Here is a 24,503-nt window from a genome sequence, read left to right as displayed (position 1 = left end):
TATAAGCCCTGTAATGCAAAAAATGAACACCCAAAAGCTCCTTATAAAGATGCATGTAACGTCCCATATTGGGGTATACCTGATTTTTGCCCAAAAGTAACAATTCCAACAATATAATTTGTTTAGAAATAGTATTCTAATACTAAATCATATAATATCTATTGAACTTAAAAGTAAATAAACAATTAACATTAAGGAAATGATAAACAACATCACCTATTTAGATCCATTCTATAGTTTCACTTCCAACAACGAACCATATTAGGGATTGGAGGGGAAGGCATGATAGGGTGGTGTTGTGACGTATTCACACATCGCCCCATTGCAAATGGGGACCCCTGCTTTTTGCTTTCTAGGGTTTGTTTTTTAGGTCTTTTAGGGTTTTGTCTGTTAGCCTTTAACTTTCGAGGGTCGCCAAGGGGATCACCTGGATAGCAGGTCCTGCTTGAGTGAGGTCAAGTTGATGAGTGATGAAGTCTGGAATGTCCTGATCCTGAAATTTGGCTAAGTCTGGAATGTCCTGATCCTGAAATTTGAGTATCCTGATCCTGAAATTTGACTAAGTCTGGAAAACTGAAGAATCCTCCAAAAACTAGATTTTACAATATAGCTCCTGGAGGTCTGAAACCACTCTCAAACATCCTGAAAGTATATATGGAATATAACTTAAAGTATAAGTGAATGTCACTTATACTTAAATGTTATATTCCATAGAATTACCCTGACAGAGAGTCTAAAAATGTCAAATTTCGCTCCTGACCCTTCCAAAGGGTCCAAAGCGAATTTCGCTCCTGACCCTTCCAGAGGGTCCAGGGCGAAAATCCTAAAACCTATCTTTTCCTCCAAAGTTTGAGCGAAGCTAAGCTTAGGCATGGGTTTGAAACGACATTTGGATTGCCTTAGAGTGGAAATGGATTGCCATGAATGCAAGTTTTGAAGCCAAGGAAGAAATTCGCTCCTGACCCTTCCAGAGGGTCTAGGGCGAAATTTCCAAGTTCTCCCCTTTTCTTGCAAAATTAAGACAAGATCTTGCTATTCATGATTTGGATGGGAGAGAGGCATGATGTTCTTTGCCTTAGAGGTAATTTCAAGTTAAAAGCATGAAGAAATATGCCTAAAATTGAAAAATCGCTCCTGACCCTTCTAGACGGTTTAGGGCGAAAATTTGAAAAACCTCTATTTTACCTTGCAAAAACAAGCCAAACTTGGGTGGAATGAATGAAGAAGACCATCGCCTAGCGTTGAGTAAAGGATTCAAGGCAAAATGATGAAGGAGTAAGCCTAAGGAGGAAAAATCGCTCCTGACCCTTCCAGAGGGCCCAGGGCGAAAAACCCTAAAATCACACTTTTCCTCCGAAGTTGAATAAAGCTAAGTCTGGAATGCAATGAAAAAGCCTATTTGGGATGCCTTGAAGGGGTTGTGAACTTTGAAAAATGAGAATTTTGAGCTCAGGAGAGAATTTCGCTCCTGACCCTTCCAAAGGGTCCAGAGCGAAATTCTCAAAAATGCAATGTTTCCTTCAAAGTTTTGATGAGCTAGCCCAGTGATGGAGGTGAATGAACCTTGGAGATCGCCTTGAAGGAGTTTAATGATCAAACTAAGGTGAAATTTTGGCCTAAAATTGAAAAATCGCTCCTGACCCTTCCAAAGGGTCCAAGGCGAAATTCACATTTTCACCTAATTTCCTGATAAAAAATTGAAATGCAAGACTTGATTAGGTCAAAACAAACATAAGCTCACCTTCCGGTAGATTTTGGAGTCAAGGTATGAGATATTCAGGACCAAATTGAGAAAATCGCTCCTGACCCTTCCAGAGGGTCCAGGGCGAAGTCAGTAGGAAGCTTCATTAGGTCTTGATTAAATATTGATATTCCCCAATTTGCGCTAAATTCCCTAAATTAAAACATTTGGAAAGATTGAATTAAATGCGCATTAATTAAGGTATTTTTAATTTAATAAATTAATTTTTAGGCCTTGAAATAATTAAAAAAATTTACCTTGGAGGCACTAAAATTAATTTTTAAAATTAAAAAAATACAAATGAGCGCTCAAAAAACATTATTTTGCCTTTATAGGCAAGTCGGACACCTTTTCAAGGAAATTTTATTTATTTTACCCCTTATTTGCCAAGTCGGCCTTGAAGGGAGTAGGGTGAGCGCTCTATATAATGGGGGAGTATTGCTTCAAGTTTCAAATCATTCATTCATCCCTTCTAAGTGCGAAATTGAGGAGCAATTTGAGGAGCGAAATCCAACAGATTGGAGGCGAAATTTTGCTAAGTGTTGGAGGCTAAAGAAGGAGAAGCTCTTTTGGAGGCTAATGGAGGCATAATTCAATTCAACCCTTGTCTAGCAAAATCCTGTCTTCTTTCATCATTTTCCAAGGTTTTATAGTTAAGCATTCAAGGAGGAGGTATGAAGAATCATTTTTTTTGAAGTTCTTATTCAAGACTTATTGTGATTTCATAGCAATTTTGTAAAGTCTAAGTCTTGAAAATCCAATTTCCATTCATAATTAATTTGAAAATGTATAATTCTTGATTTATCATGTCTTTTTCAAATTAATATCTTAAGTTATACCCTTGAAAGGTCTTAAATTTCATGCTTTAAGGTATGATGCTCAAAGACTAATTTTAAGTTTTTGTGTAGGTTTCAAATAACCACCCCAAAGCCGGAGGATCTATTACTTAGCAGACTCTCAACGAAGAAGATCGAGCAAGGACAAGGGCGACCTCCTCCCATCTAGCATCGACAAGGATGGCCTTCTTCAGTCAAGCATCATCAAGAATAACCTCTTCCAATCAATCCTACATTCCAAGGCGAGGTACATCATCATCCTGCACATCAAAGACAAAAGAAGTCAGAGCAAGGGTTCGTTGAAGAAGCAGATAGTTTCAGATGAATTAATTAAAGCTAGCTTCTCAGCATCATCGAATTGGATATCTACCAAGTTGCAAGTATCAGACAAGGTGGCATCCTAGTCATCACTCCTCCAGTTGGGTTGGTCCACCTCAGCATGCCCAGATTCAATGTACCTAACTCATTAAAGGTGGCACAAACTTCGATGTACCTACCCCAGCTATCCATTGGTCAAATATTCCAGAGAAGACATGTGTCCAATTAATACAATTATTTCATTGGTCGGAATTAAGTTTGTTGTAACAAACCCTAATTAGGGTTTTCATTGTAGAATCTTGGCCATTGATCTCAAATTGATCTTAGCCATTGAATTGTATTAAGGGCACTATATAAGCCCCAGCTCTTCATTTTGTAAAGGCTAATAGAAAGTAGTTAGTCAGTAGTTAGAAGGTGAATAGTTAGCTAATAGTGAATAGTCAGTTGATAGAATAGCAATTAGAATAGATTAAGAAGAGAAGGCAAGAAATTGTTGCCATTGATTGTAAATAAACTCCATTTTCATTGAAGTTATGGTGAAGTGTGTCGTTTCTTGCAATATGCATGGTTTCTTGTTGAATCTTCAATTCTAGATGGTAGATAATTAGATTGAATGAAGAAAATTGTTGAATGCACCTGAGTGGAATCCGTCTAATCCAAACCACTAGCCTCTTGCTGATGGTAAGTGTACCTTGCGTGGTCAACTGGAATAAAGTGAGCTTAATCTTAAGTCGTTACACGTCTATTGTTCATGCATTATCCTGAATGGTGATCAGTGTCTAATGGTGTACGATTTGAACATATTGGAAGCACCCCTTAGAAGATCGCATTGAGTTGGTGTCTAATTGTTCAAGCCTGATGGTGAGACCCAACCCAATAGGACTCCACCTAGTCATTCATCCATCTTCTCGCATCCTAGATAGTAGAGTAGACTTCCTGAACCCTGCATCTTTTGCCATTTGTTTGTCTTCCAATTAGTGAATGGGACTTGTGATTCTAGCAAATTAGACGTTCAGGTCATCAAGTGTAAGTCCCCTTGTGATTCCAGCAAAATCACATCATACCACAAAGAGCTTATCCACGAGTAGAGAACCTACATACAAGAACCTTGAAGTCATCCCGATTGATCCTTTTCGCGACATCTTCAGCATTCGGAGACTTTATTCAAGAGAGGTTAAGGTACCCTTTAGGTATTTTATTCTGTGTTCGCATGTGCATAAAAAACACATCAACAGGCGGTCAGACACTATTCGCCACAACTAAGCCCAAGGGCGCGGAACATCCAACCGAGGCAATTCAACCACTTGGCCCACAAGTGGCAGGACCTTCAGTCCATCCAACTTGGGGTGGTCTAATTACATTGTGGGAACCAGTCTACTACTTCTCCCTAATATGTTTCCTTACTAATCTCATGTATGGTTGATTGTAGGATGATATATTGATTAACACTAATAACTTAGATAAATTGATAGTTCAAATTAATAAATAAATCAAAATAAATAAAGATTTATTTAATTTGAGACTTCAATCCCCAAGGTGGGGGTGCTAAACACCAAGGGTTCGCCAGCATTATAAACCATGGGTCAGCCCTTATGGATTTATTTATTTAAAGGCAGCTTCAACTTTAATATACCTCATAATATGCAAAAATGATAATACTCAAGTGTCAAAATGTCATTACACGATGAAAAAGGTGAACATTTGGTTCAACTTCATTTGAACCACAATCCATTGGATTGCCACTCCCACTAGCTATGTGAAGTACAAGAGCTGCCTCATCTATAGAGCCTTGGGCAAGTTGTGCAATTGAAGCATCTAAATCAGCACACTCAGGAGCTAGATCCCAATTCTTTGTCAGACCCTCATTGTATTCACGTTTCTTATGCGACAATAAACAAAGGTGTGTATGTAGACCAAACCTGAAGTTTTTTTGCACCCAAAACAATTGCACTTGATAGAGTTGATGCAGGAGTTTGTACTCCAATTCCGCTCAGCTGAAGAAATTGCAACCTATTGAGTTTGCATACAACGTTTAGTATTTAATTTTATAGTCAAGAATCAAAAACTTAAAACATAAATTATAAATAAAAATATTTTAATATAATATTAGCATGATAGCATCAAATGAAAAATGATAAAAATAAAAATAAAAAGATACATACTTGGGAGAGAATTTTAATTGCAAGAGCCTTGAACATGTAGCTACAACCACTCATCAACACATATCCTATATTTGTCATAAAGAGCGGAAACATCATGATCTATTGAAGATATGAATTGGCCAAACTCGCTCAAGACAATATTTTGATAATCAACCTTTCCATCTATATATGGTACCAACCTCCTTGACAATGAAAGTACCTCTTTGCCATAATACTTTGGTGACAATGCAAATGCTAAGAGATGTAAGGAGGTGGTCATCTTGTTCTGATGGTCAACAATAATTTGTTGCACACTTTTGAAAAATGATTATGTTGGGTCATGTTCCTTGGCCTCTTTATTGTTCTTATTTTCACCACCATGGAGTCCATGCCATCATAAATTTCAACAAAACATGGGCGATCAGTATCAACGTACTTAATCATGCTCATGATCGGCTCAGTAAAATTCAAAACATATTTCACATGAGCCCACCACTCATAATCTGGCATCAATGCTTTTACTCTTTGGGATCTTCTATGCTTGACTGCCTCCATACACTCCACAAGCTTCTGATGATAATAGAACTTGAGGCATCTCACACCTTCACAAGTCGTCTTAAGACAGTTGTGTGAGATGCAAATTGCGTTTCAGCAACCTAACATGGTATAAAAAAATACATGTTACATATCAACAATAAAAAGATTAAAAAAAAAATTTAAATTATCTTCAACAACTCAAAGTTGGAGAAGGTCCTGAATATGGCTTATGACATATGATGATTAGTCACAAACATTTGAATCTCCTTAGCCTCTGTGTAGACTTGTTTGACCCATTCAATTTGTGTGTCAAGCTTTTGCAATATTAAATTCTGCACAAGATGTCAAAACAATGTGACTATATGTAGCCTCCACTATAGATCCAACTGCCCTACAATTTTTAGCATTGTCTATTATGACATGGACAACATTTTTAGGATGTCAATGGATTCTATGACGATATTGGCAATGAAACTTGCATTGTTTACTTGCCCCTCACAATCCACTGCCTTCGAAAACATCGCCCAGGGGGTATATCATCAAAGACTATGCTATGCTTATCTAGCACTGCCTAGATATCCACACAGTACTCTATTTTACTGTTGGAAGTTGGCTTGGTGGAGACAAAACATTGTGCTGCCCAATCAACATCTTTGTGCCTAAAAAGAGCCTACATCCTTCTTGCTGACACAACTCATGGACTACCATCAGACATTGCCTTAAGCACTGTTTTCTTTCCATCAACCATGAATTCCAGTTGCATCTGTTTAAAGTCCTAAACATAGCGTTCAAGTGACTCCAACCACTCTAGTCCCAAGACAACATCTATGTAACTGAGCGCAAGCACATAAAAATCACCTATCAATGTGTAATCTCCAATTTGTATACTCAATTGGGGAGCTACTCTAGTGCAAGTCAAAGGAAAACCATTTGCAACTATAACACTGAATCCTAGAAATTCCTCAGCCTGAAGTCCACACTTCACTACTAGTCCCTCATCTATAAAGTTATGTGTGGCTCCACTGTCCACTAAGCACACCATTTGTTGTCCCTTAAGGACCCCTTCAACTGGAAAGGGCGGCTGCGAGGAACTCTAAAAAGAGCGGCAATGTGTGGAGTCTCTTTGGTTATAAAATCCTCTAGTTCTATCTGTCGCTGAACTACCTCTGCAATATCCTCATCAGTGGTAGCCTCCTGCTCATCCTATTCATCATCATCAAAGATGAACTCAATTAAATGTGCCTTGCCTTTACCAAGGCAACGATGTCCAGGCTCCCATGGTTCCTTGCAAGAGAAGCATAATTTCTTCTTTCTCAGTTCACTCCTTGTCTCTTGATCAGCTTTTGGAGGTGTTTTCTTTTGCTGATTAAAACTTTTTTTATCATATTTCCAAGGGCTGAAACTTTTCTTCGGTGGCTAATAGGAAGGTGTGACCTCCAAGTCTAGGGCTAACCCAATAGCATCATCTAATGTATTAGGCCTATGAGCCTTAACCAATCCTCTCAGTTTGTCACTTAAGCCTTCTACAAATAGCATCGTGACTCTCTTTTGAGACATATCAAGAACCATGACGGAATTTTTTTGGAACTCATTGATGTAAGTTTCCACATGTCCTACTTGCTTTAATTGGGCCAATTCCCTGTAATAGACTTCTATATCTTTTGTGTCAAAGCGAGTAATCAGCCTTTTAACAAATTCTACATAGGAGTGTATCATGGCATGATCTTGAGATATTAGTCCATGGTGCCACCAGTCATATGCCACTCCTTCAAGGTGCATGGTAGCAAACTGTATTGCCTTACCTTCTTCCATGGGTTTGAGTGCTAAGAATGTATCTAACTTATGGACCCATGACCTTGCTCTTATCTTTCCAATTCCATCAAAGGTTGGTATAGAAATCTTATTCAATGCGTCCTTATATATTGATTGAGAGCCCTGCCTAACTGCCCCTCTAGACCTCTTGTCTTGCCTTTCGAGACGGTTTCTAGCCTTGTCCCTTCGCTGATTCATGAACTGATTCAAATTGATCAGTCCTCTTACATTAGGGGAAGAGCTCTATACTCATCATAGGCCACCATGACACCATGCCCAGAGGCCGCTGTTGGAGGCAATATTGTACACGGAAATAAAACTAGTTAATTAAGTTGTAATTGTGTTAGTTAGTTGGCAACCGAGGGGTGGTAGTTGCGGTGCGACGGTTGGAGCTCGCACCCCCTCGGCATCTTTATATACTTCCAAATGTAACTTGTGTACGACACTGATTATGAATGGAATAACATATCTGATACTTGTCTGATATCTATGGCATTGTTCTGCATTATGTACTTTATGCTTTAAGTATTCACCCGAGAGGGCAAACATTTGGCGTCGTTGCCTAGACGTACTCGGGAACAGAAGCCGCGGATGGCGCACGAACACGATGGGCCTACCCGTCGGTGAGATTAACCCAGAGGCCGACGATGCGCAAACGGAACAATCGTCATGGGACGCAGAGCGTGATGGCAAGAGGCGAAGGGGAAATTGAACCCTGTAAAAAAAAATATTATTCAATGACATCTGGAGCTAGGACACTGAAAATATTAGAGTGGAGAAGAAGGGTTTTGACATCATAAAATATCACAGAAATGATGTGCGCCATGGACTTTCGTATGGTTCTGAAGGTTGTAAATTGGTCTTGGCGGCAAGGGTACTGCCCCCGGACCCCGCGAGGGGCGCTGCCCCTCGACCCTGTTGGGGCGCTGCCCCAAACCCCGCGGGGGCGCTGCAATAGACCCCATGCTGTAATAATCCCGACACAATGTTGAGATAAATTGTGGCCGAAAGGAAAAATAATAATCCCAGCATGGGGTCTATTGCAGTGCCCCTGCAGGATCTAGCGCAGCACCCCAGCTGGGTCGAGGGGCAGCGCCCCCACCGCCAAGACCAATTTACAACCTTCAGAACCATACGAAAGTCCATGGTGCACATCATTTCTGTGATATTTTATGATGTCAAAACCCTTCTTCTCCACTCTAATATTTTCAGTGTCCTGGCTCCAAATGTCATCGAATAATATTTTTTTTTACAAGGTTCAATTTCCCCTTCGCCTCTTGCCATCACGCTCTACATCCCACGACGATTGTTCCGTTTGCGCATCGTCAGCCGCTGGGTTAATCTCACCGACGGGTAGGCCCATCATGTCCGTGCGCCATCCACGGCTTCTGTTCCTAAGTACGTCTAGGCAACGGCGCCAAATGTTTGCCCTCTCGGGTGAATAACTTAAAGCATAAAGTACGTAATACAGAATAATAACGCCATAGATCTCAGACAAGTATAAGATATGTTATTTCATTCCCAGCTTCGCTTCTTTCACCATCCTAGTTCTGTGCCTGCGGCTGAACTCTCAAGTTTCCAATGACATTAACAAGCTGTTGTTGTGTCCGCATGAAAGTCTACATCATTTGTTGTTGCTGCTGAGCCATTTGAGCCATAATATCTTGAAGACTTGCTTGTCCTTACCACCTCATTCCTGTTGCTCTGCCATGTTGTCTGGTTCGAACAAGGGTTCCTGTTCGACTGACGCTACAGGTTGTTGTCCTGATCTACTCCTGGTGAAGTATCAGTGTGGTCCTACCTCTCTGGAATGCATAGAGTCAATTCAACTGGCATGCAACTAATTGTAGATAACATGCAACCTTTTGGGTATCAACCAAACTGACATGCAATATTGAAACCTCAACAGGCTGGCAAGATCACCAGCTCTGATACCACTGAAATATTCTAACTACTGACATTGATAGAAAGTATGGATTTGTCACAATTCGAATTATGCATGCAATTGTAAAATACAAGCTACATAGAAACCAAATGTCTTTCAAAAAAAATTAACACTTCTGAGCTTCGCTAAGAGATAACATAATTTTTACATACTAGGGTCGAGTTCTATGAAGTGCTGTTATCAAAATGAACCTGCTGTAAATTTCAGACTGCCATTTAGGCCTTCCCAGTCCTCCTGCTATGTTTTCCTCTAATTGCTGAAACCAAATGTCTTTCAAAAAAAATTAACACTTCTGAGCTTTGCTAAGAGATAACATAATTTTTACATACTAGGGTCGAGTTCTATGAAGTGCTGTTATCAAACTGAACCTGCTGTAAATTTCAGACTGCCATTTAGGCGTTCCCAGTCCTCCTGCTATGTTTTCCTCTAATTGCTGAATGATTTGCGATTCTGATTTGAGTATTGCGCTTGAACTGTATCTTGTCTCCCTTCCAATCTTGGCATGATAATCCTGATTCTAGGTCCTTGATTTCTCTGAAATTTGTACTGTAGTTGCAGCATGCAATGCTATACATAGTTTGCAGGTTTGGCAACTTTGCTAGAACTGTCCTGGGGTTTCGTCCAGGAAAAAGCATTCAACAGGGGTTGCATCCTATGAAAAGCTGATATCGAAACCTTCTTACAGAGCAAATTTCATAACAAAATTGATGAATAGAATGAATCTCCTCTTTCCTTTGATGAGTTTATCTTTCAATCTCATCGACCTCCAAAAAGCAGTTTTTTTTTTTGGCTTCCATGCTTTCATTGGGTCGATGCTTATCCTCTAATCCAAAACACCAACATATCTTAATATGCAAGCAAGCTGAGTTGGTGTGGGTTAGGTCTTGGCTGGGATAACTTGGCAACAAGATGGATAGACATGACATCGACCTCAAAAAACAGTTTTTTTTTTTTTTGGCTTTCAATCTTCCATTGGATCGATGGCTTATCCTCTAATCCAAACACCAACATACGTGCAAGCAAGCTGAGTTGGCGTGGGTTAATTCATGGCTGGGATAAGTTAAGTTAGGCGCCAAGATGGATAGACATGACCATGGCCTAGTAGACACAATGTTGTAACTTAAAATGGCCCTATACATTATTTCAAGCTATTTATATTCAAACTTATTTTTACAATAAAATACATTATGCAAGGAACATCACACGGGCAAAGAAAGATCCTTTAGAGTGGTGGTGGAACCATGGAGGTGAAGCACCTGAATTGCAATCAGATTGCTCTAACAAGCAGCTAGCTCTTCATCTCGTGAGAGGAATTGGAGTACTTATGGTTTTATTCATTCACAAAAGAGGAACCGATTAGGGTCAAAGAAAGCACAGGACTTGGTCTACATTCATAGCTCACTTCATCTTCTCTCTTGTGTTGATCCTAGGTACATGGAGGGTCCTTTAACAAAATGGGACCAAATTGCACCTAATGGAGGAGTTGAAGCCATGGGGGATGAAGTGGTTGAACCGAATGGCCTTAATAAAATTGCCCCCAGTTCTCCTACCATTAGAGGAACCTAAGTTAAAAGAGTGATGAGTATCTAGAGACCATTCTAGTTGAGGACCTTGATATGGATGATCTAAACATAGCAAAGTAGATGATAGATTTCTGATTTTTGTTTTTCGTTTGTGTATCAGCATCAAACTGTAAACATTTTTGGAATTCAATATGTAATAATAACCTAATATGAAATATCAGATATGTACTGAGAGTTTTGAACTCTTTGACACAATGACATTTGACATTTGTGTATTTAAACTTGAAAGTTGATATTGATTTGTTAAACTTTGCCGCTGATATTTTCTGAAAATTATAAAATTCTATTAAAAAAAATTGTCGTCTCAAGGTACCCCCATCTCCCTTTTTGAAAAATTTTCATGCCGGTACCAGTACCCGTCTCCGAAGACTCCAAGTACCCCCGTCTCCTAGTAACCTTGGTATTTGCTCATATGCTCCTCTTCAACATATCAAAGCTTTTTGTATACATCCCAATCCAACACATATGATCAGTAATAGGAAATTTGTCAAATTGTATATATCATATGTAACATATTTACTTCTAACAAAAAAAAGGTAAAGGAAACAAAATTAGGGGTTTCAGTGCTGATGAAATTTATAATTTCTCTATTTGAAGACCATCAACTTTATCATCCGGGGTGACAGTATACCTTTTAAACCTTTGCCTTGATTAAGCAAACAGTCAACCTTGTTGGGCACTAACTTTTGGAGTGGTATAGCAGTCATACAATCCCCCTTGTTTATCTGTTTACTATTAAACCATAAAAATTCATTTCTACCACAGTAGCCATCGAAAATCAAAATATCCAGTAGCCAAGGAAAAACATAATCAACAACATAAAATGTTATGTCCCAAACATGATAAGAGAAGTAAATAACAAAAAACATACATTTAAAGTTTAAAATAAACTTGCAAGTAAATCATAACGAACCGGATTCTGCTCTGCCCATTTCCAAAGCTGTGAAAGTTCCTTATTTCCTAGTCTCCAACGTGGCCTTCTGTTAAAAAGCAAACATTTAAGCCTTATCCAATTAACTGAGCAATTTGCAAACGATAATGTGCTTCAATAAATTCAAACCAAGTTATAACAAATTAAAGAATAAGTGATAGTAAAATCAAAGACATTAATATGTGATAATAAAATCAAACAAATTAACAGAAGCTTCCTTTTATAAACAACTGGCTAACCAATAACAAACTGTAGGTAAGAAAAACACCTAATCACTTGTTACAAAAAAGTGAAGCACACATATTACAAATGACAAAAACCAATAGTGGTCAATAGGACTGGAAAGTTTATTAGAGCTCGTTATCAAACATCAAACCAACTAACACTACAATATAAATAGTGTTCCCTTCTTATCACATACACATAGAGAGAAAGGGTTCAACTGTATGTATAACAATCTTAATTACTTTGCATTAAGTGTTTGATGAAACTGGCCCCATGCCATGATTATCAAACATCAAACCGAATAATACTGACATGAGTAATATAGCCTAGATGGTATGATAACTAGGAAAAAATATATTTATCAATGTTGAAGCCCAACGGTAGAGCTTAAGGTTTCAAATATATGTAAGACAATCTTAGTTATTTTGCATTAAGAATTTGATGAAACTGTCTCATAACATGAGCGTGTTTATACGATGAAACCAAGAAAATCTCAACCTCAAAGCCAAACAAGATAAATTGTAATTTGGATCAGATTAGACTAGATAATAAATCAGTTCTTGAAAGAAGTCATGAGAAATGGTTTGACTTTGTAATTATGCTTGATACAAATCATTATTTAGAATAGTTAGAAATATTTAGATTTAATTTCAAAAAAGGTACATAGCATAACAGCCAGTGAGACTGGAAAACCAGTGCTGCATAATAAAGTGCATCATGCTGTAGTGATATCATGAACAAGAGAAAGAAAACAAGGAGATCAAACTATGATAATACTACTCTAAACTTCAATTGGTGCGGCAGCAATCTAAAAAAATTTCTGGCAGATAAAACTAATCAAAAAACAATGCATAGAAACACGATATTATTAAAAGAAGCAAGCAAATTACTACCTAGATCTATAAGATCAGGAGTGAGAAACCTAAAATATCATAATTAGCATGGGGGTTACATGTTATAGAGAAATCACTCTAGCTAATAATAACATCTACCAATTAGGCTGTTTGCTTGCAATCTGTAATGTGGAACCTTTGCAAAATATTTGAAGCATGCTTGACCAAAATCATGAAAATGAGATGGTCATGTTGCCAAAATTCTACAGCTACTCAATATTGTAAGAGGCCTAGATTAGTAATGTTAAAGCAAACCATAAGTCATGTTTTACTCATTACAATACAATAGCACCACCACCTATGATGGGAACAGCATCAACATAAACAATAAGAAAAACAATGTCATTGCCATCACTTTTAAGATAAAGAATCACATTAGAAGGATTTCTTCTTGAATCCAAATTTCCAAAGATGCTGATCAATTTTCTTGTACCAAGCTCTTAATCCCATCAAAGAACAAGAAGGATGCAAACAAAAAGATCACTACCAAGCACCTAAAATCTTTCAAACTGCACCATGTAAACCTCCCTATCCAAATCCTCATATAAGGCCTTCTTCACATCCATCTTATACAACTTCCAACCAACTAGCCTATGATGTGTTGATGTGTGTTTTATTCACATTACATTTTAGAATAAAATACCAAAGTAATTTACCCTCTCTTGAACAAAATCACCTCAGATGCTAAGGGTAAGATCAACTAAAATGATTCCAAGGTTTCTACATGTCAGGTCTTGACAAGTGGGTAACTCAATGGTCGATGTGAATTGTTGTGTTCACTTGAGGACTTACACAAATGTTAGGATTATCTTCTTCAATCATGAAATATGCGGAATAGGTGTGCTGACAACTTAGGATTTAGCAATGTAGTTCTGGACTTAATTCTTACTAAAAAATGGGCAAAAGGAATAGGGTTCAGGAAATCTATTCTAAACCTAGGAATGTAGGAAATGATGAACGAATTTAGTGGAATCAAACTAGCCAAGGTCTCACAAACAGGTATCGACACAAGCTTAGTGCAATCGTCTAAGGTATACTCAAGGATTTTCAGACTATTACCATCAAATGTTGACACCATCCAAGTTGATGTTTGTCAAGGGACGCGTAATAGTTGAAGTTAAGCTTACTCAAATTTCTAGTCGACCACACAAGGCGCACTTACCAACGGCAAGAGGCTAGTGGTATGGATTAAGGATTCCACACAACTATATTCAACAAATCTTTCACTCAATCTAATAAACATGAAAACAAATTCTAATATAACTTGGAGAAATTGAGAACCATGAATGCAAAGACAACATTTGAAGAGCAAAATCACCAACAATTGAACATTGATTTAGATTCAAATAGCTACAGCATATGCCAACAATTCTACAAAAAAACTCTTACAAATGAGAGACAAGGAGGTATATATAGAGTCTCATACCAAATGGATGGCCAAGATTAAAACTAAATCAAGGGCCAAGATCATGCCAACAAAACCCTAGAATTGCCCTAATTAGGGTTTACATCAAAGATGGTGCCACCAACATATGGCCCAATAAAAAGATACCTAGTCATTAAATAGGGAATCTTCTAGAAGATTCCTCCCTTCATCGCTCTCTCTCCTAGCATACTCCAAGAATCTAGCCAATACAGAATCTAACTCCTCCATGGAAATGTTAGGTAAGGTATCTTGCTGCAAATCAACCACATCCAATGAATCCGAGCAAGCATCCAAAGTGTTCTCCCAATCTAGCATGAGCTTCTGCGAACTATGAACATGAATCAACAAAGAGACCAAATCATCCATCTGACTCTTCTTCAAAGAGTCCAACTGACAAAAATACATAAGTTTCATCTTGTCTCTTAATTCGGCTAAGTGTAAACCACTAGCATCACTAACATCACTAACATCAACACCCAATAATTCCTAAATTGAGACAAGGATCTTCATCTAAATATCCTGAATCAATCTTTCCATCTTTGTACAACTCAACTAGGCGTTCTCATAAGTTGACTTCTTCACGGCCAATGCACAATACTAGCCATGGAAATCATACCTGTCGCCATTGTGCACAATGCTCTCACTAATCAATGTGGACTTAGAAATCTTCTTCAAAGCTCTAAGGCGAGGAATAGTCTTCTCCTGAATAGGCCGGAATTCTTCCCAAACTCCCTCCAAATAGTGGATTCTAAACATGAGCCATGTTGTCCTATCATATGCCTAGACAAACTGAGTAAGGAAATCATCTACCTGTTTTCTTACAGTTTCAATCCACTTCTCCACCTCCGAGAGTGTATCTCTCGCTGCCTCATAGTGTGAAAGTAGTCCATGATAAACTGCAATAGGGGAAATAAGGGTGGGATTCTCATGCCTTATCCCTGCAATATACTCTCTAAGTCTGATATTCTCTTCTCTGTACTTCTCTTCAATTTCTCTATCTAACCTTGCGTTGATCGCCCTAAGGTTATCACCAACCTCTTGAAACTCTTGCTCTCTTGTAGTACGGCCAAGGGCAACTAAAGTAATCTGGAAATCCATAGGAGTAGCAATGTCCGCCGTCACACCTCCAATAGGAACAGCCACCTGCGCAATCCACGTTCCTGTCTCATCTCTAGCTATGTGCAACAAAATCTCAACTCTCTTGGGTTCTTTCTCCTTACAGCTCCTAGCTAGGTAGTCATCAATGTTATCAATAGGCTATACCTCTATCATCTTCTTACTCTTTTCCATACTTTTCATCAGCCAATCAGGAATAGCGGCCATCTCCATACCATCATCGAGACACATATCTCGATCAAGCCCTCTCAATGTCAAGATAACATCATCATCATCATCATGATTACTCCTGGTCAAATCATATATCTCATTTCCCAAATTTACTTCCAAAAGGACAGTGGGGGATCCTGACTAATCATCATTCTCATTTGGTGGAGCAAATGTCGTTGTGGCATGTAAATCCTGAATATTCTCTCGTAGTATCACTGTGTTGGAACATTGTTGGGTCTCCTTATTATGTTATGTTATTTTAACTTCCTTAATTGATGAGACACTAAGAGGGGGTGAAGGAATGATAGTCTTTTGCTTCTTCTTCTTGACCTCCTCAATCTTCTTCCCTCTGGCCTTGACTCCTCCTGGCATGTTTTTCCTTCTCTTAGGAGCTTGACTCTCTTCATCTGCATGAATCCTGACATCACTGATAGTCCTCTGATCATCTTCGGAAGTAGATTCTTTCGGCTTCATCTTTTCATAAGTGAAGGAAACACCCATGTCAACTAACTTATTCATCTAAATATCCACCCATGTACAGGAGAAACTCAAGACCTCTCTCATCAATATCTTCAAATCTATCTCTTCTGATTCTGACCAATTAGGCAATAAGATCGCCTTCTTCATTTCATTTTCATACTATGGATGCGTATGATCCCTGTCATCTAACACCTAATCAGGAATGAGGAAAAGTTCACACTTCCTCATGAAATCTACTGACATTTTGGACCACATTCGTCTCTTCACTGCCTGCTCTTCCATCAGGTTGGCCCAATAATCTTCTATGTTCGTTTTGTGAATGAACTTCTCTCCCCTGATCCTTCCAACTTTCTTATCTGGATCAAATCTTTCTCTTTTCTTGAAGGTTGCAAATCGATAGAATGCAAGCTCCTCACTCGCAGTGTTGGCGGCCAAGGCAGACTGGCAAACCTCCAACATCTTCCCAACTGAAATAGGGAACGTCATGCCTGTCCTATGCTTCTTTCTCTGAATGGAATCAAACTCTAGAAGCTGTCTCACCTCTTCCAACAAGATCATTCTGTCGAAAGGATACTGTTGTGACGTATTCACACATCGCCCCATTGCAAATGGGGACCCCTTCTTTTTTCGCTTTGTGGGGTTTTGCTTTCTAGGTTTTAGAGTTTTGTCTATTAGCCTTTGCTTTTCGAGTGCCGCCAGGGGGATCACCTGGATAGCACGCTCTACTTGAGCTAGGTTGAGTCTTTGGGGCCCCAGAATTAGGGTTTCTTTGGAAGTCTTCCTTAGGGCCTAGTTTTGATCTTGTTGCTAATTGTGTCTTGCTTGGTGAGTGAGTATCATTCTTGAAGGTCCAAGCTAGGTCAAGTTGGTGAGTGATGAAGTCTGGAATGTCATCCTGATCTTCAAATGCCCTGAAATTTGGCTAAGTCTGGAATGTCCAAATCCTGAAATTTGACTAAGTCTGGAAAACTGAAGAATCCTCCAAAAACTAGATTTTGCAATATAACTCGTGGAGGTCCGAAACCACTCTCAAACATCCTGACAGTATATATGGAATATAACTTAAAGTATAAGAATCTTTCTTATACTTAAATGTTATATTCCATAAAATGATCCTGACGGAGAGACCAAAATGTCAAATTTCACCCCTGACCCTTCCAAAGGGTCCAAAGCAAATTTCGCTCCTGACCCTTCCAAAGGGTCCAGAGCGAAATTCTCCATAAGACATTCTACTTTGACCAAAACCTAGAACTAATGCATTCCTAGGCTTGAATGAAGGTAAAAACGCTTGTTTGAATGAGGAAAAGTGAAAATGAAGTCAGGATTTGAGCCCAAGGATGATTTTCCCTCCTGACCCTTCCAAAGGGTCCAGAGCGAAATTCATTTTTCTCCACTTTGCTCTTTGGCATGACCAAGTTTGTTGACTTCTGGGGCATGATGGGAAGGTTTTGATGCACACTTGTCTTTGAGAGGAGATTTGAGGTGACAAAATGATGGAAATTAGCCTAAAGTAGGAATTTCACTCCTGACCCTTCCAAAGGGTCCAGAGCGAAATTCTTGAAAACCTCATTTTCTCCCTTGTTTGGACCAACGTTCTAGTTTTGAGGTGATGGGATGTGAAAATGTGAAGGATTTTGGCCAAGATTAGGAATTTCGCTCCTGACCCTTCCAGAGGGTCCAGAGTGAAAATCCTTGTGCACCTCAATTTATCACTGGTCAAGACCAATTTCATAGTTCCTTAGGCATGTTTGGGGGTGTCTTGACATGTTCTAACCTTAGGAGGTGAGTAAAGGTGGATGAGGTGCAGATTTTAGCCAAGAATGTAAATTTCGCTCCTGACCCTTCCAAAGGGTCCAGAGCGAAATTCTTGAAAACACTCATTTTTCCTTTAGCAAGAGTCGGGACCTAGGTGGAGATGCATGAGGAAGGATCTATGTTTGCCTCCCAAAGAGGATGAGAGTTGGAAAAGTCAAGGATCAAACCCAAAAGGTGAATTTCGCTCCTGACCCTTCCAAAGGGTCCAGAGCGAAAATCTTTGTAGCTCTCATTTCCTTTCTAATTTTGACTAAGTGTTGGTTTCTAAGGCGCTTTGGATGATAAACTAGTATGTTTTTGCCTTGAGGTGGAGTTCGATGATTTGGAAGATCAAGATTTTAGCCCAAAAGAGAATTTCGCTCCTGACCCTTCCAAAGGGTCCAGAGCAAAATTCCTTACAAACCTCATTTGCTACCTTGTTTGGGCTTGAAACCTTGCTCCTTTGATGGAAAACGATCTATATTTGCCTCTAGGAGAAAATTGAAGTTTAAAAAATGAACAATCAAGCCCAAATGGTGATTTTCGCCCCTGACCCTTCCAAAAGGTCCAGAGCGAAAATCCTCCTAAGGCTCATTTCCTCCCTAGTTTGACCAAATTTTGAGTTGCAAGGCATCTTGAGGGGAAGAGTGGACATGTTTGGACTTTGGAAATGTGTGAGAGCTTTGAAAAAATGAAGGATTCTAGCCAAGAAGGTGAATTTCACTCCTGACCCTTCCAAGGGGTCCAGAGCGAAATTCCTTACAAGCCTACCTTTTTGACCTTGCTTGGGCTTAAGACTTTGACCCTTGCATGAGAATGATGTTTAGTTACCTTCTAGAGAAGATTGGAGGTGAAAAGATGAAGGATCAAGTCAAGAATGAGATTTTCCCTCCTGACCCTTCCAAAGGGTCCAGAGTGAAAATCCTAAATCCACCTATTCCTTTCACATTTGTGCCAAGTCAAGCCTAGACAAGGATGATAGAAGCCCTTGAGATTGCCCTTGAATGGATTTTTGTCTCAAAAAATGATGATTTTGGGCTAGAGGAAGAATTTTGCTCCTGACCCTTCCAAAGGGTCCAGGGCGAAATTCATTATAGGTCCTGTCCCTGGCCATGATTTCTAGCGAAATTCTCTTTTCTAGTCACTTTGAGGTCAAGCGAAATGTTGCAAGCATGTGAGAGGGATCCAAGGATAAGAGTCCAAGTAAACAAAGTGAAAAGAATGGAATTGAGTGAGGATAAACAAGCAAATCATGAAATTCGCTCTTGACCCTTCCAAAGGGTCCAGGGCGAAATTGTGCAAAACCTATCTTTGCCCTCAAATTTATGCCAAGTCTAGTGTGGGTCAAGATTAGAGGTGTCCTTAGGCATGTCCTTGAATTGTCAAGAGTCATCAAATATGAAGAAATGAGCTCAAAATGAGAATTTCGCTCCTTACCCTTCCAAAGGGTCCAAAGCGAATTTTCTCAAAACCAACTTTTTCCCCAATTTTGTGCCAAGCCTAGTGCTAACTAAGGTGAGTTTTGATGGGAGAGGTCCTTAGAAATAACTTTGACTTATCAATGATTATCAAATGTGAAGGAATTGAGCCTAAAAAGTGATTTTCGCTCTTGACCCTTCCAAAGGGTCCAGAGCGAAAATCCTAAAAACCATCTTATCCTCCAAATTTTGTGCTAAGTCAGGCCTAGACTAGGGTGAGAAAAGCTATTTGGAATGCCTTGGAAAGATGTTTGACCTTCAAAAGTGTGAATTTTGAGCTAAAAGGTGAATTTCGCTCCTGACCCTTCCAAAGGGTCCAAAGCGAAATTCTTCATCTACCTATTTCCTCCTTGTGTCAAGTCAAGACTAGGAGTCCTAAGGTGTAGTTGAGGTTGAAATGATGTTACTTTGCCCTGCAAGATGAATTGAAGTGAAGAAAATGAAGAGTTGTGACCTAAAAGGTGAATTTGGCTCCTGACCCTTCCAGAGGGTCCAGAGCGAAATTCCCAATTTCACTCGAATTGCTCATGATAGAGGTCAAGGCGTGGATCCCTGGGCTCTGGAGGAAGGAAAACTAGTGTGTGCTCGCCTTGGAAGGTATTTTGGAGAGGAAACATGATAGATTTTGTCCTAAAAAGTGAATTTCGCTCCTGACTCTTCCAAAGGGTCCAAAGCGAAATTCTTAAAAACCTCTCTTTCACCCCAAATTTGCATCAAGATTGGTGTTGGTTGAGAATGAGGGCGTCCTTGGGCATGTATCTTAGCATGTACGGTTGCAAAGTGAGAACAATTTGAGCCAGGAATGCAAATTTCGCTGCTGACCCTTCCAAAGGGTCCAGGGCGAAATTCTTATGAAGCCTATCTCTGGAAAGAATCTTGAGCAAGCTTCATTTTAATATCTTTTGTTGATGATTTAAGGTATAAAATGCTATGTTAGAATAAATATATTATGTGTCCTTAATCATTTTATGGTTTGTCTTGCAAGTGAAAGAAGACCAAGCCAGGGCAAGGACGACCTCCTCCAGTCCAACATCAACAGGGACGACCTCCTCCAATCCAGCATCATCAAGGACGACCTCTTCCAGTCCAGCATTTGAAGGAAAGGTACACCATCCATCCTGCACATCAAAGACAAAGGAGGTTAAAGCAAGCGTCCATTGGAGAAGCAGATAGTGTCAGAAGAGTTAATTAAAGTTAGCTTCTCAGCATCATCAAATTGAACATCAACCAAGTTGCAAGTGTCAGACAAGGTGGCGTCCCAGTCATCACTCCTCCAATCGAATTGGTCCACCTCAGCGTGTCCAGATTCAATGTACCTTACTCATCAAAGATGACACAAACTTCGATGTACCTACCTGTTGATGTGTATTTTGTACACGACCAAACACAGAATAAAATACCTTAAGGTACCTTATCCTCTCTTGAATAAAGCTCCCGAATGCTGAAGATATCACAGAAGGATCAATCGGAGAAGCTTCAAGGTTCCTGTTATGTAGGATCTCTACTCGTGGATAAGCTCTTTGTGGTATGATGTGATTTTGCTGGAATCACAAGGGGACTTACACTTGACGACCTAAACGTCTGATTTGCTGGAATCACAAGATTTCACCAGCCTAGATTTTGAAAAAAAAAGAAAAGGGACGAGGGCGAGGAAAGGATCTAATTCCAGTAAATCAGACATTTAGGTCATCAAGTGTAAGTCCCCTTGTGATTCCAGCAAAATCACATCATATCACAAAGAGCTTATCCACGAGTAGAGATCCTACATAACAAGAACCTTGAAGCTTCTCCGATTGATCCTTCTACGATATCTTCAGCATTCAGGAGCTTTATTCAAGAGAGGATAAGGTACCTTTAGGTATTTTATTCTGTGTTTGGTCGTGTACAAAATACACATCAACAGAATTGGCGCTAGAAGGAGGGCTGAGCATTTAAAAGTCGGATCTTGTCAAGTCACATTGCATTTGAAGAAATCATCTTAAGGCTTGTTACCCTTCTCCCACACTCAACAAAATTAGCAGTGCCTGACAGCGAATACGAACTCTTGAATCCAAGGAAGATCAGTGGAAAGCCTTTTCTCAAACACTCGACGGAAGTGATACAGAAAGGAAGGTGATCGTTGGGTCGTCAGTTGGACTTGCGAAAACAAGGAAGCAAGCTGGAACCAATTGAACGTTCAAGTTGAATCTGAGATATTCAAGATCTCCCTTATTCCAGAAAATCCAAAAAAAGTGAAAAATAGAAAATAAAAAAAAAGTGAAAAATAGAAAATAAAAAAAAAAGTGAAAAATAGAAAATAAAAAAAAATCAAAAATCAAAAAATCAAAAAAGTAAGATTTCTCAATGGAGCGGCAACAATTTCACGAGGAGCCACAAGTTAATTTTCCTAAACTTTGGTGGAGATTAGATACACAGCTTTATCCACGCAGATTGTCCGAGTTTGCAAGACCAGGGCAGTGTCGAGTCCATGAGACAGAGGAGCATGATGAAATGCATTGCTTGAAGTACTTATCAAGGATGGAATCGGCAGCACAAGGAAAAATCTTCTTTTGGGATGTCCCCAGGCCAGAAATAGAAGAAGGCAACTTCAGTGTCCCAGAGAGCAAGGATCCTCTTCTAAGCTTCTTGTGGATGATCGAGAGTCAGCTCATTTGGAATGGTGAAATGCATTTGGAGAACACATTACTACCATCGTGGTGTAGAATTCACAACTCACCTCACTCTGAATTTACTTGCTCAGTATGTGAAATGGCTATCAATCAAGTCAGAAACCAGTTTGGAATGCCAACTTTGTCCGAGGAAGAATGCATCATGAACAGATCTCGAGGTGCACATCTCGCAGTTGAATTCAAGAGAACCTATGAACAAGACATTGCTCCAGCATCTGATTGTGAGAAGGATCAGTTGTACGTTGACGATACAAATGCACCTGAAGAACAATGTATTACAGTGGATAGCTCGCCATGCCATGCACCTGAAAAGGAATACCATGAAACAAAAGTTGAAGAATCAGTTGAGAATACTCAAACAGTGATGAAGGAAGATCCAGGAGTTGAACAAGCAATTAAAGGAGAAGATGACTCATTCCTTGAAGAATTCTCGTTTATGCTACAAAAGGAGATCCTTGAGATTGAATTGCAGGAGGTTTCAAATAGCATTCTTAAAGAGGACAATCAAGTTGACATATTGAATGAAGAATTACAGATCATCATAAGTGGGCCTAAGTATGAAGAACAATTCGAAGGGGCGCTTAAAGATTTCCTCACTCTCATGATATTTGAGGAGGCACTAAAAGGTCTCGAGGAAGAAGTAAAAATGGAATCACGGTCAAAATTTTCTCAAGACAATCAAGTTACTGTGAGTGATATGATCCGTCATCAGCTCCGACCTCCCGAGACTATGCTTGAAGAAGAAATGCCACTAGAAATTATATTTGATCAACTAGAGGAGATCTTTGAAAATCAATCCCTCAAGGAGACTCTCATTTTTGAGGATATGCTCACAAAATTTCATGAAGATGCCTAGTTTATGCAAGATATCTCAGTGAAAACAGAGAATCTTGAGCTATTCAAAGGGGCGCTAAGCTTGTTTCAAGAGGAACTTCCAAATCAAGATCAACATACTACAAATGCTCATGGAATGATTCATCACCAATGGCGACCTCCTGAAGCAGCTGGTGACCTCGCTTCCAACAATACAGTTCCGTCTGAGCTAGAAATGTGTCAGGTTGTCTCTTTCCTTAATCCTAGCCTTGAAAGTTATTATGATTTTGATTACGGGGATTTTGGGAAAACAACTTGCATCTGGATTGATTATGGCCCTAATGAATTACCCCAGTTGATCATTTTGAGTAAAAATTTGCTTGAGTATGAGAGATGCATGCTGAGAGTTTGCCTTTCTGTATTTAAGGATGAATTTGAACGACTGAGAACCATCACGTTTGCCATGCTCCTGTTGCACAACCTGAGAAATCATGTGAAGTCATGTATATATTTTGCTTCTTTGAGTCGTGTTGAGTCTGGGAGTCTTGTATATAGGTTTAGAGTAGGTTTTCTTTTTGTGTCTTTAGTTAGAGGTCTTTTGAGCCTTGTTCTTAATTTGCCTTGAGTCATTTGACTCATGATCTAGTGTGGCTCAGGTAGTTTAGTTGTTTGCTTTCTTTAGATAGTTTGCTTTTGGTGTGCGCTTTAGCTTAGTTTGCCTTGGGTCAGTCAGTCGGTCGTTTGCTTTAGTTTAGGTGTCTTGAGTGGGAGCCTCCGTCTTGTGAGAAAGGCGTCTGTGTTGTTTCTCGCACACTGGCAATATCTTGGATCTTAGGTTAGACTCATTTCTTAGATATCTATTCATTAAGTGCTCAAAATCCGAGGTTGTTCCTCTCCAGATTTATCATCTGATCAGGACCTGCATTTGACTTGGAAGGGAATCATTTTCTGTATCTTGATGCCGACATCTGTTGATTACTATATCTTCACACATTAATAGACTCCGAGTCATTATGGTTTTCAGGCAAAGCTATGATTGGTGAAAAATCTAAAATCTGACTTCAGTGCCACCGCAATCCTCAAACCTTAGTAAGCTTCACTGCTTACGAGCCAAAGGAATTGACGGAATGAAAAAGCAATATCAAAAGGAAAAAATGAGAAAATGAAAGAAAAAAATGAAATGAAATGAAATATCAAAATTGGCTAATGGGAATATACGGATAACTCCATCGGGGCTATGGACGTCCGACTGGCAATGGAGCAATGTTCATGAGCTTGCGGCAATAACCTCGTCGGGGCTATAGACGTCTGACTAGCAGCGAAGCTCTATCCAGGATGCTTTTGAAGTTCAGATATACTACGTAGCCGATCATAGGGGAACCCGGATATCATAATTGTCTTGTTCAGAGGAATGAATACACTTGCACACATATGCGTAATCAAAGATTAGATATTTTGATCTCGTTAGGGATTCTTCTTCTTCTTCGAGAATACTTTCTAGTCACCTGATAAGTTGGGTTGAATCTTCCGAAGCCTCTAAGTGTCAATTGAGTCT

The 24,503-nt window shown here is 39.4% G+C and overlaps 1 protein-coding gene across 1 annotated transcript in view; it reads right to left on the bottom strand.

The window, feature by feature from the left end:
• The window catches only part of LOC131035663 (THO complex subunit 1), a 211,484-nt gene that overhangs the window by 6,637 nt on the left and 180,344 nt on the right, over positions 1–24,503 (bottom strand). Inside the window, exon 16 of the mRNA XM_057967377.2 lies at positions 11,827–11,893. Within this exon, the coding sequence (XP_057823360.2) occupies positions 11,827–11,893 (67 nt within the window). The remainder of the gene's footprint in view (positions 1–11,826; positions 11,894–24,503) is intronic.

The sequence above is a fragment of the Cryptomeria japonica genome, chromosome 6 (assembly GCF_030272615.1).
Source record: "Cryptomeria japonica chromosome 6, Sugi_1.0, whole genome shotgun sequence".
Classification (NCBI taxonomy): Eukaryota; Viridiplantae; Streptophyta; class Pinopsida; order Cupressales; family Cupressaceae; genus Cryptomeria; species Cryptomeria japonica.
Note: the sequence above shows the minus strand (reverse complement) of the source record. Positions and strands in the feature narration are given on the sequence as shown.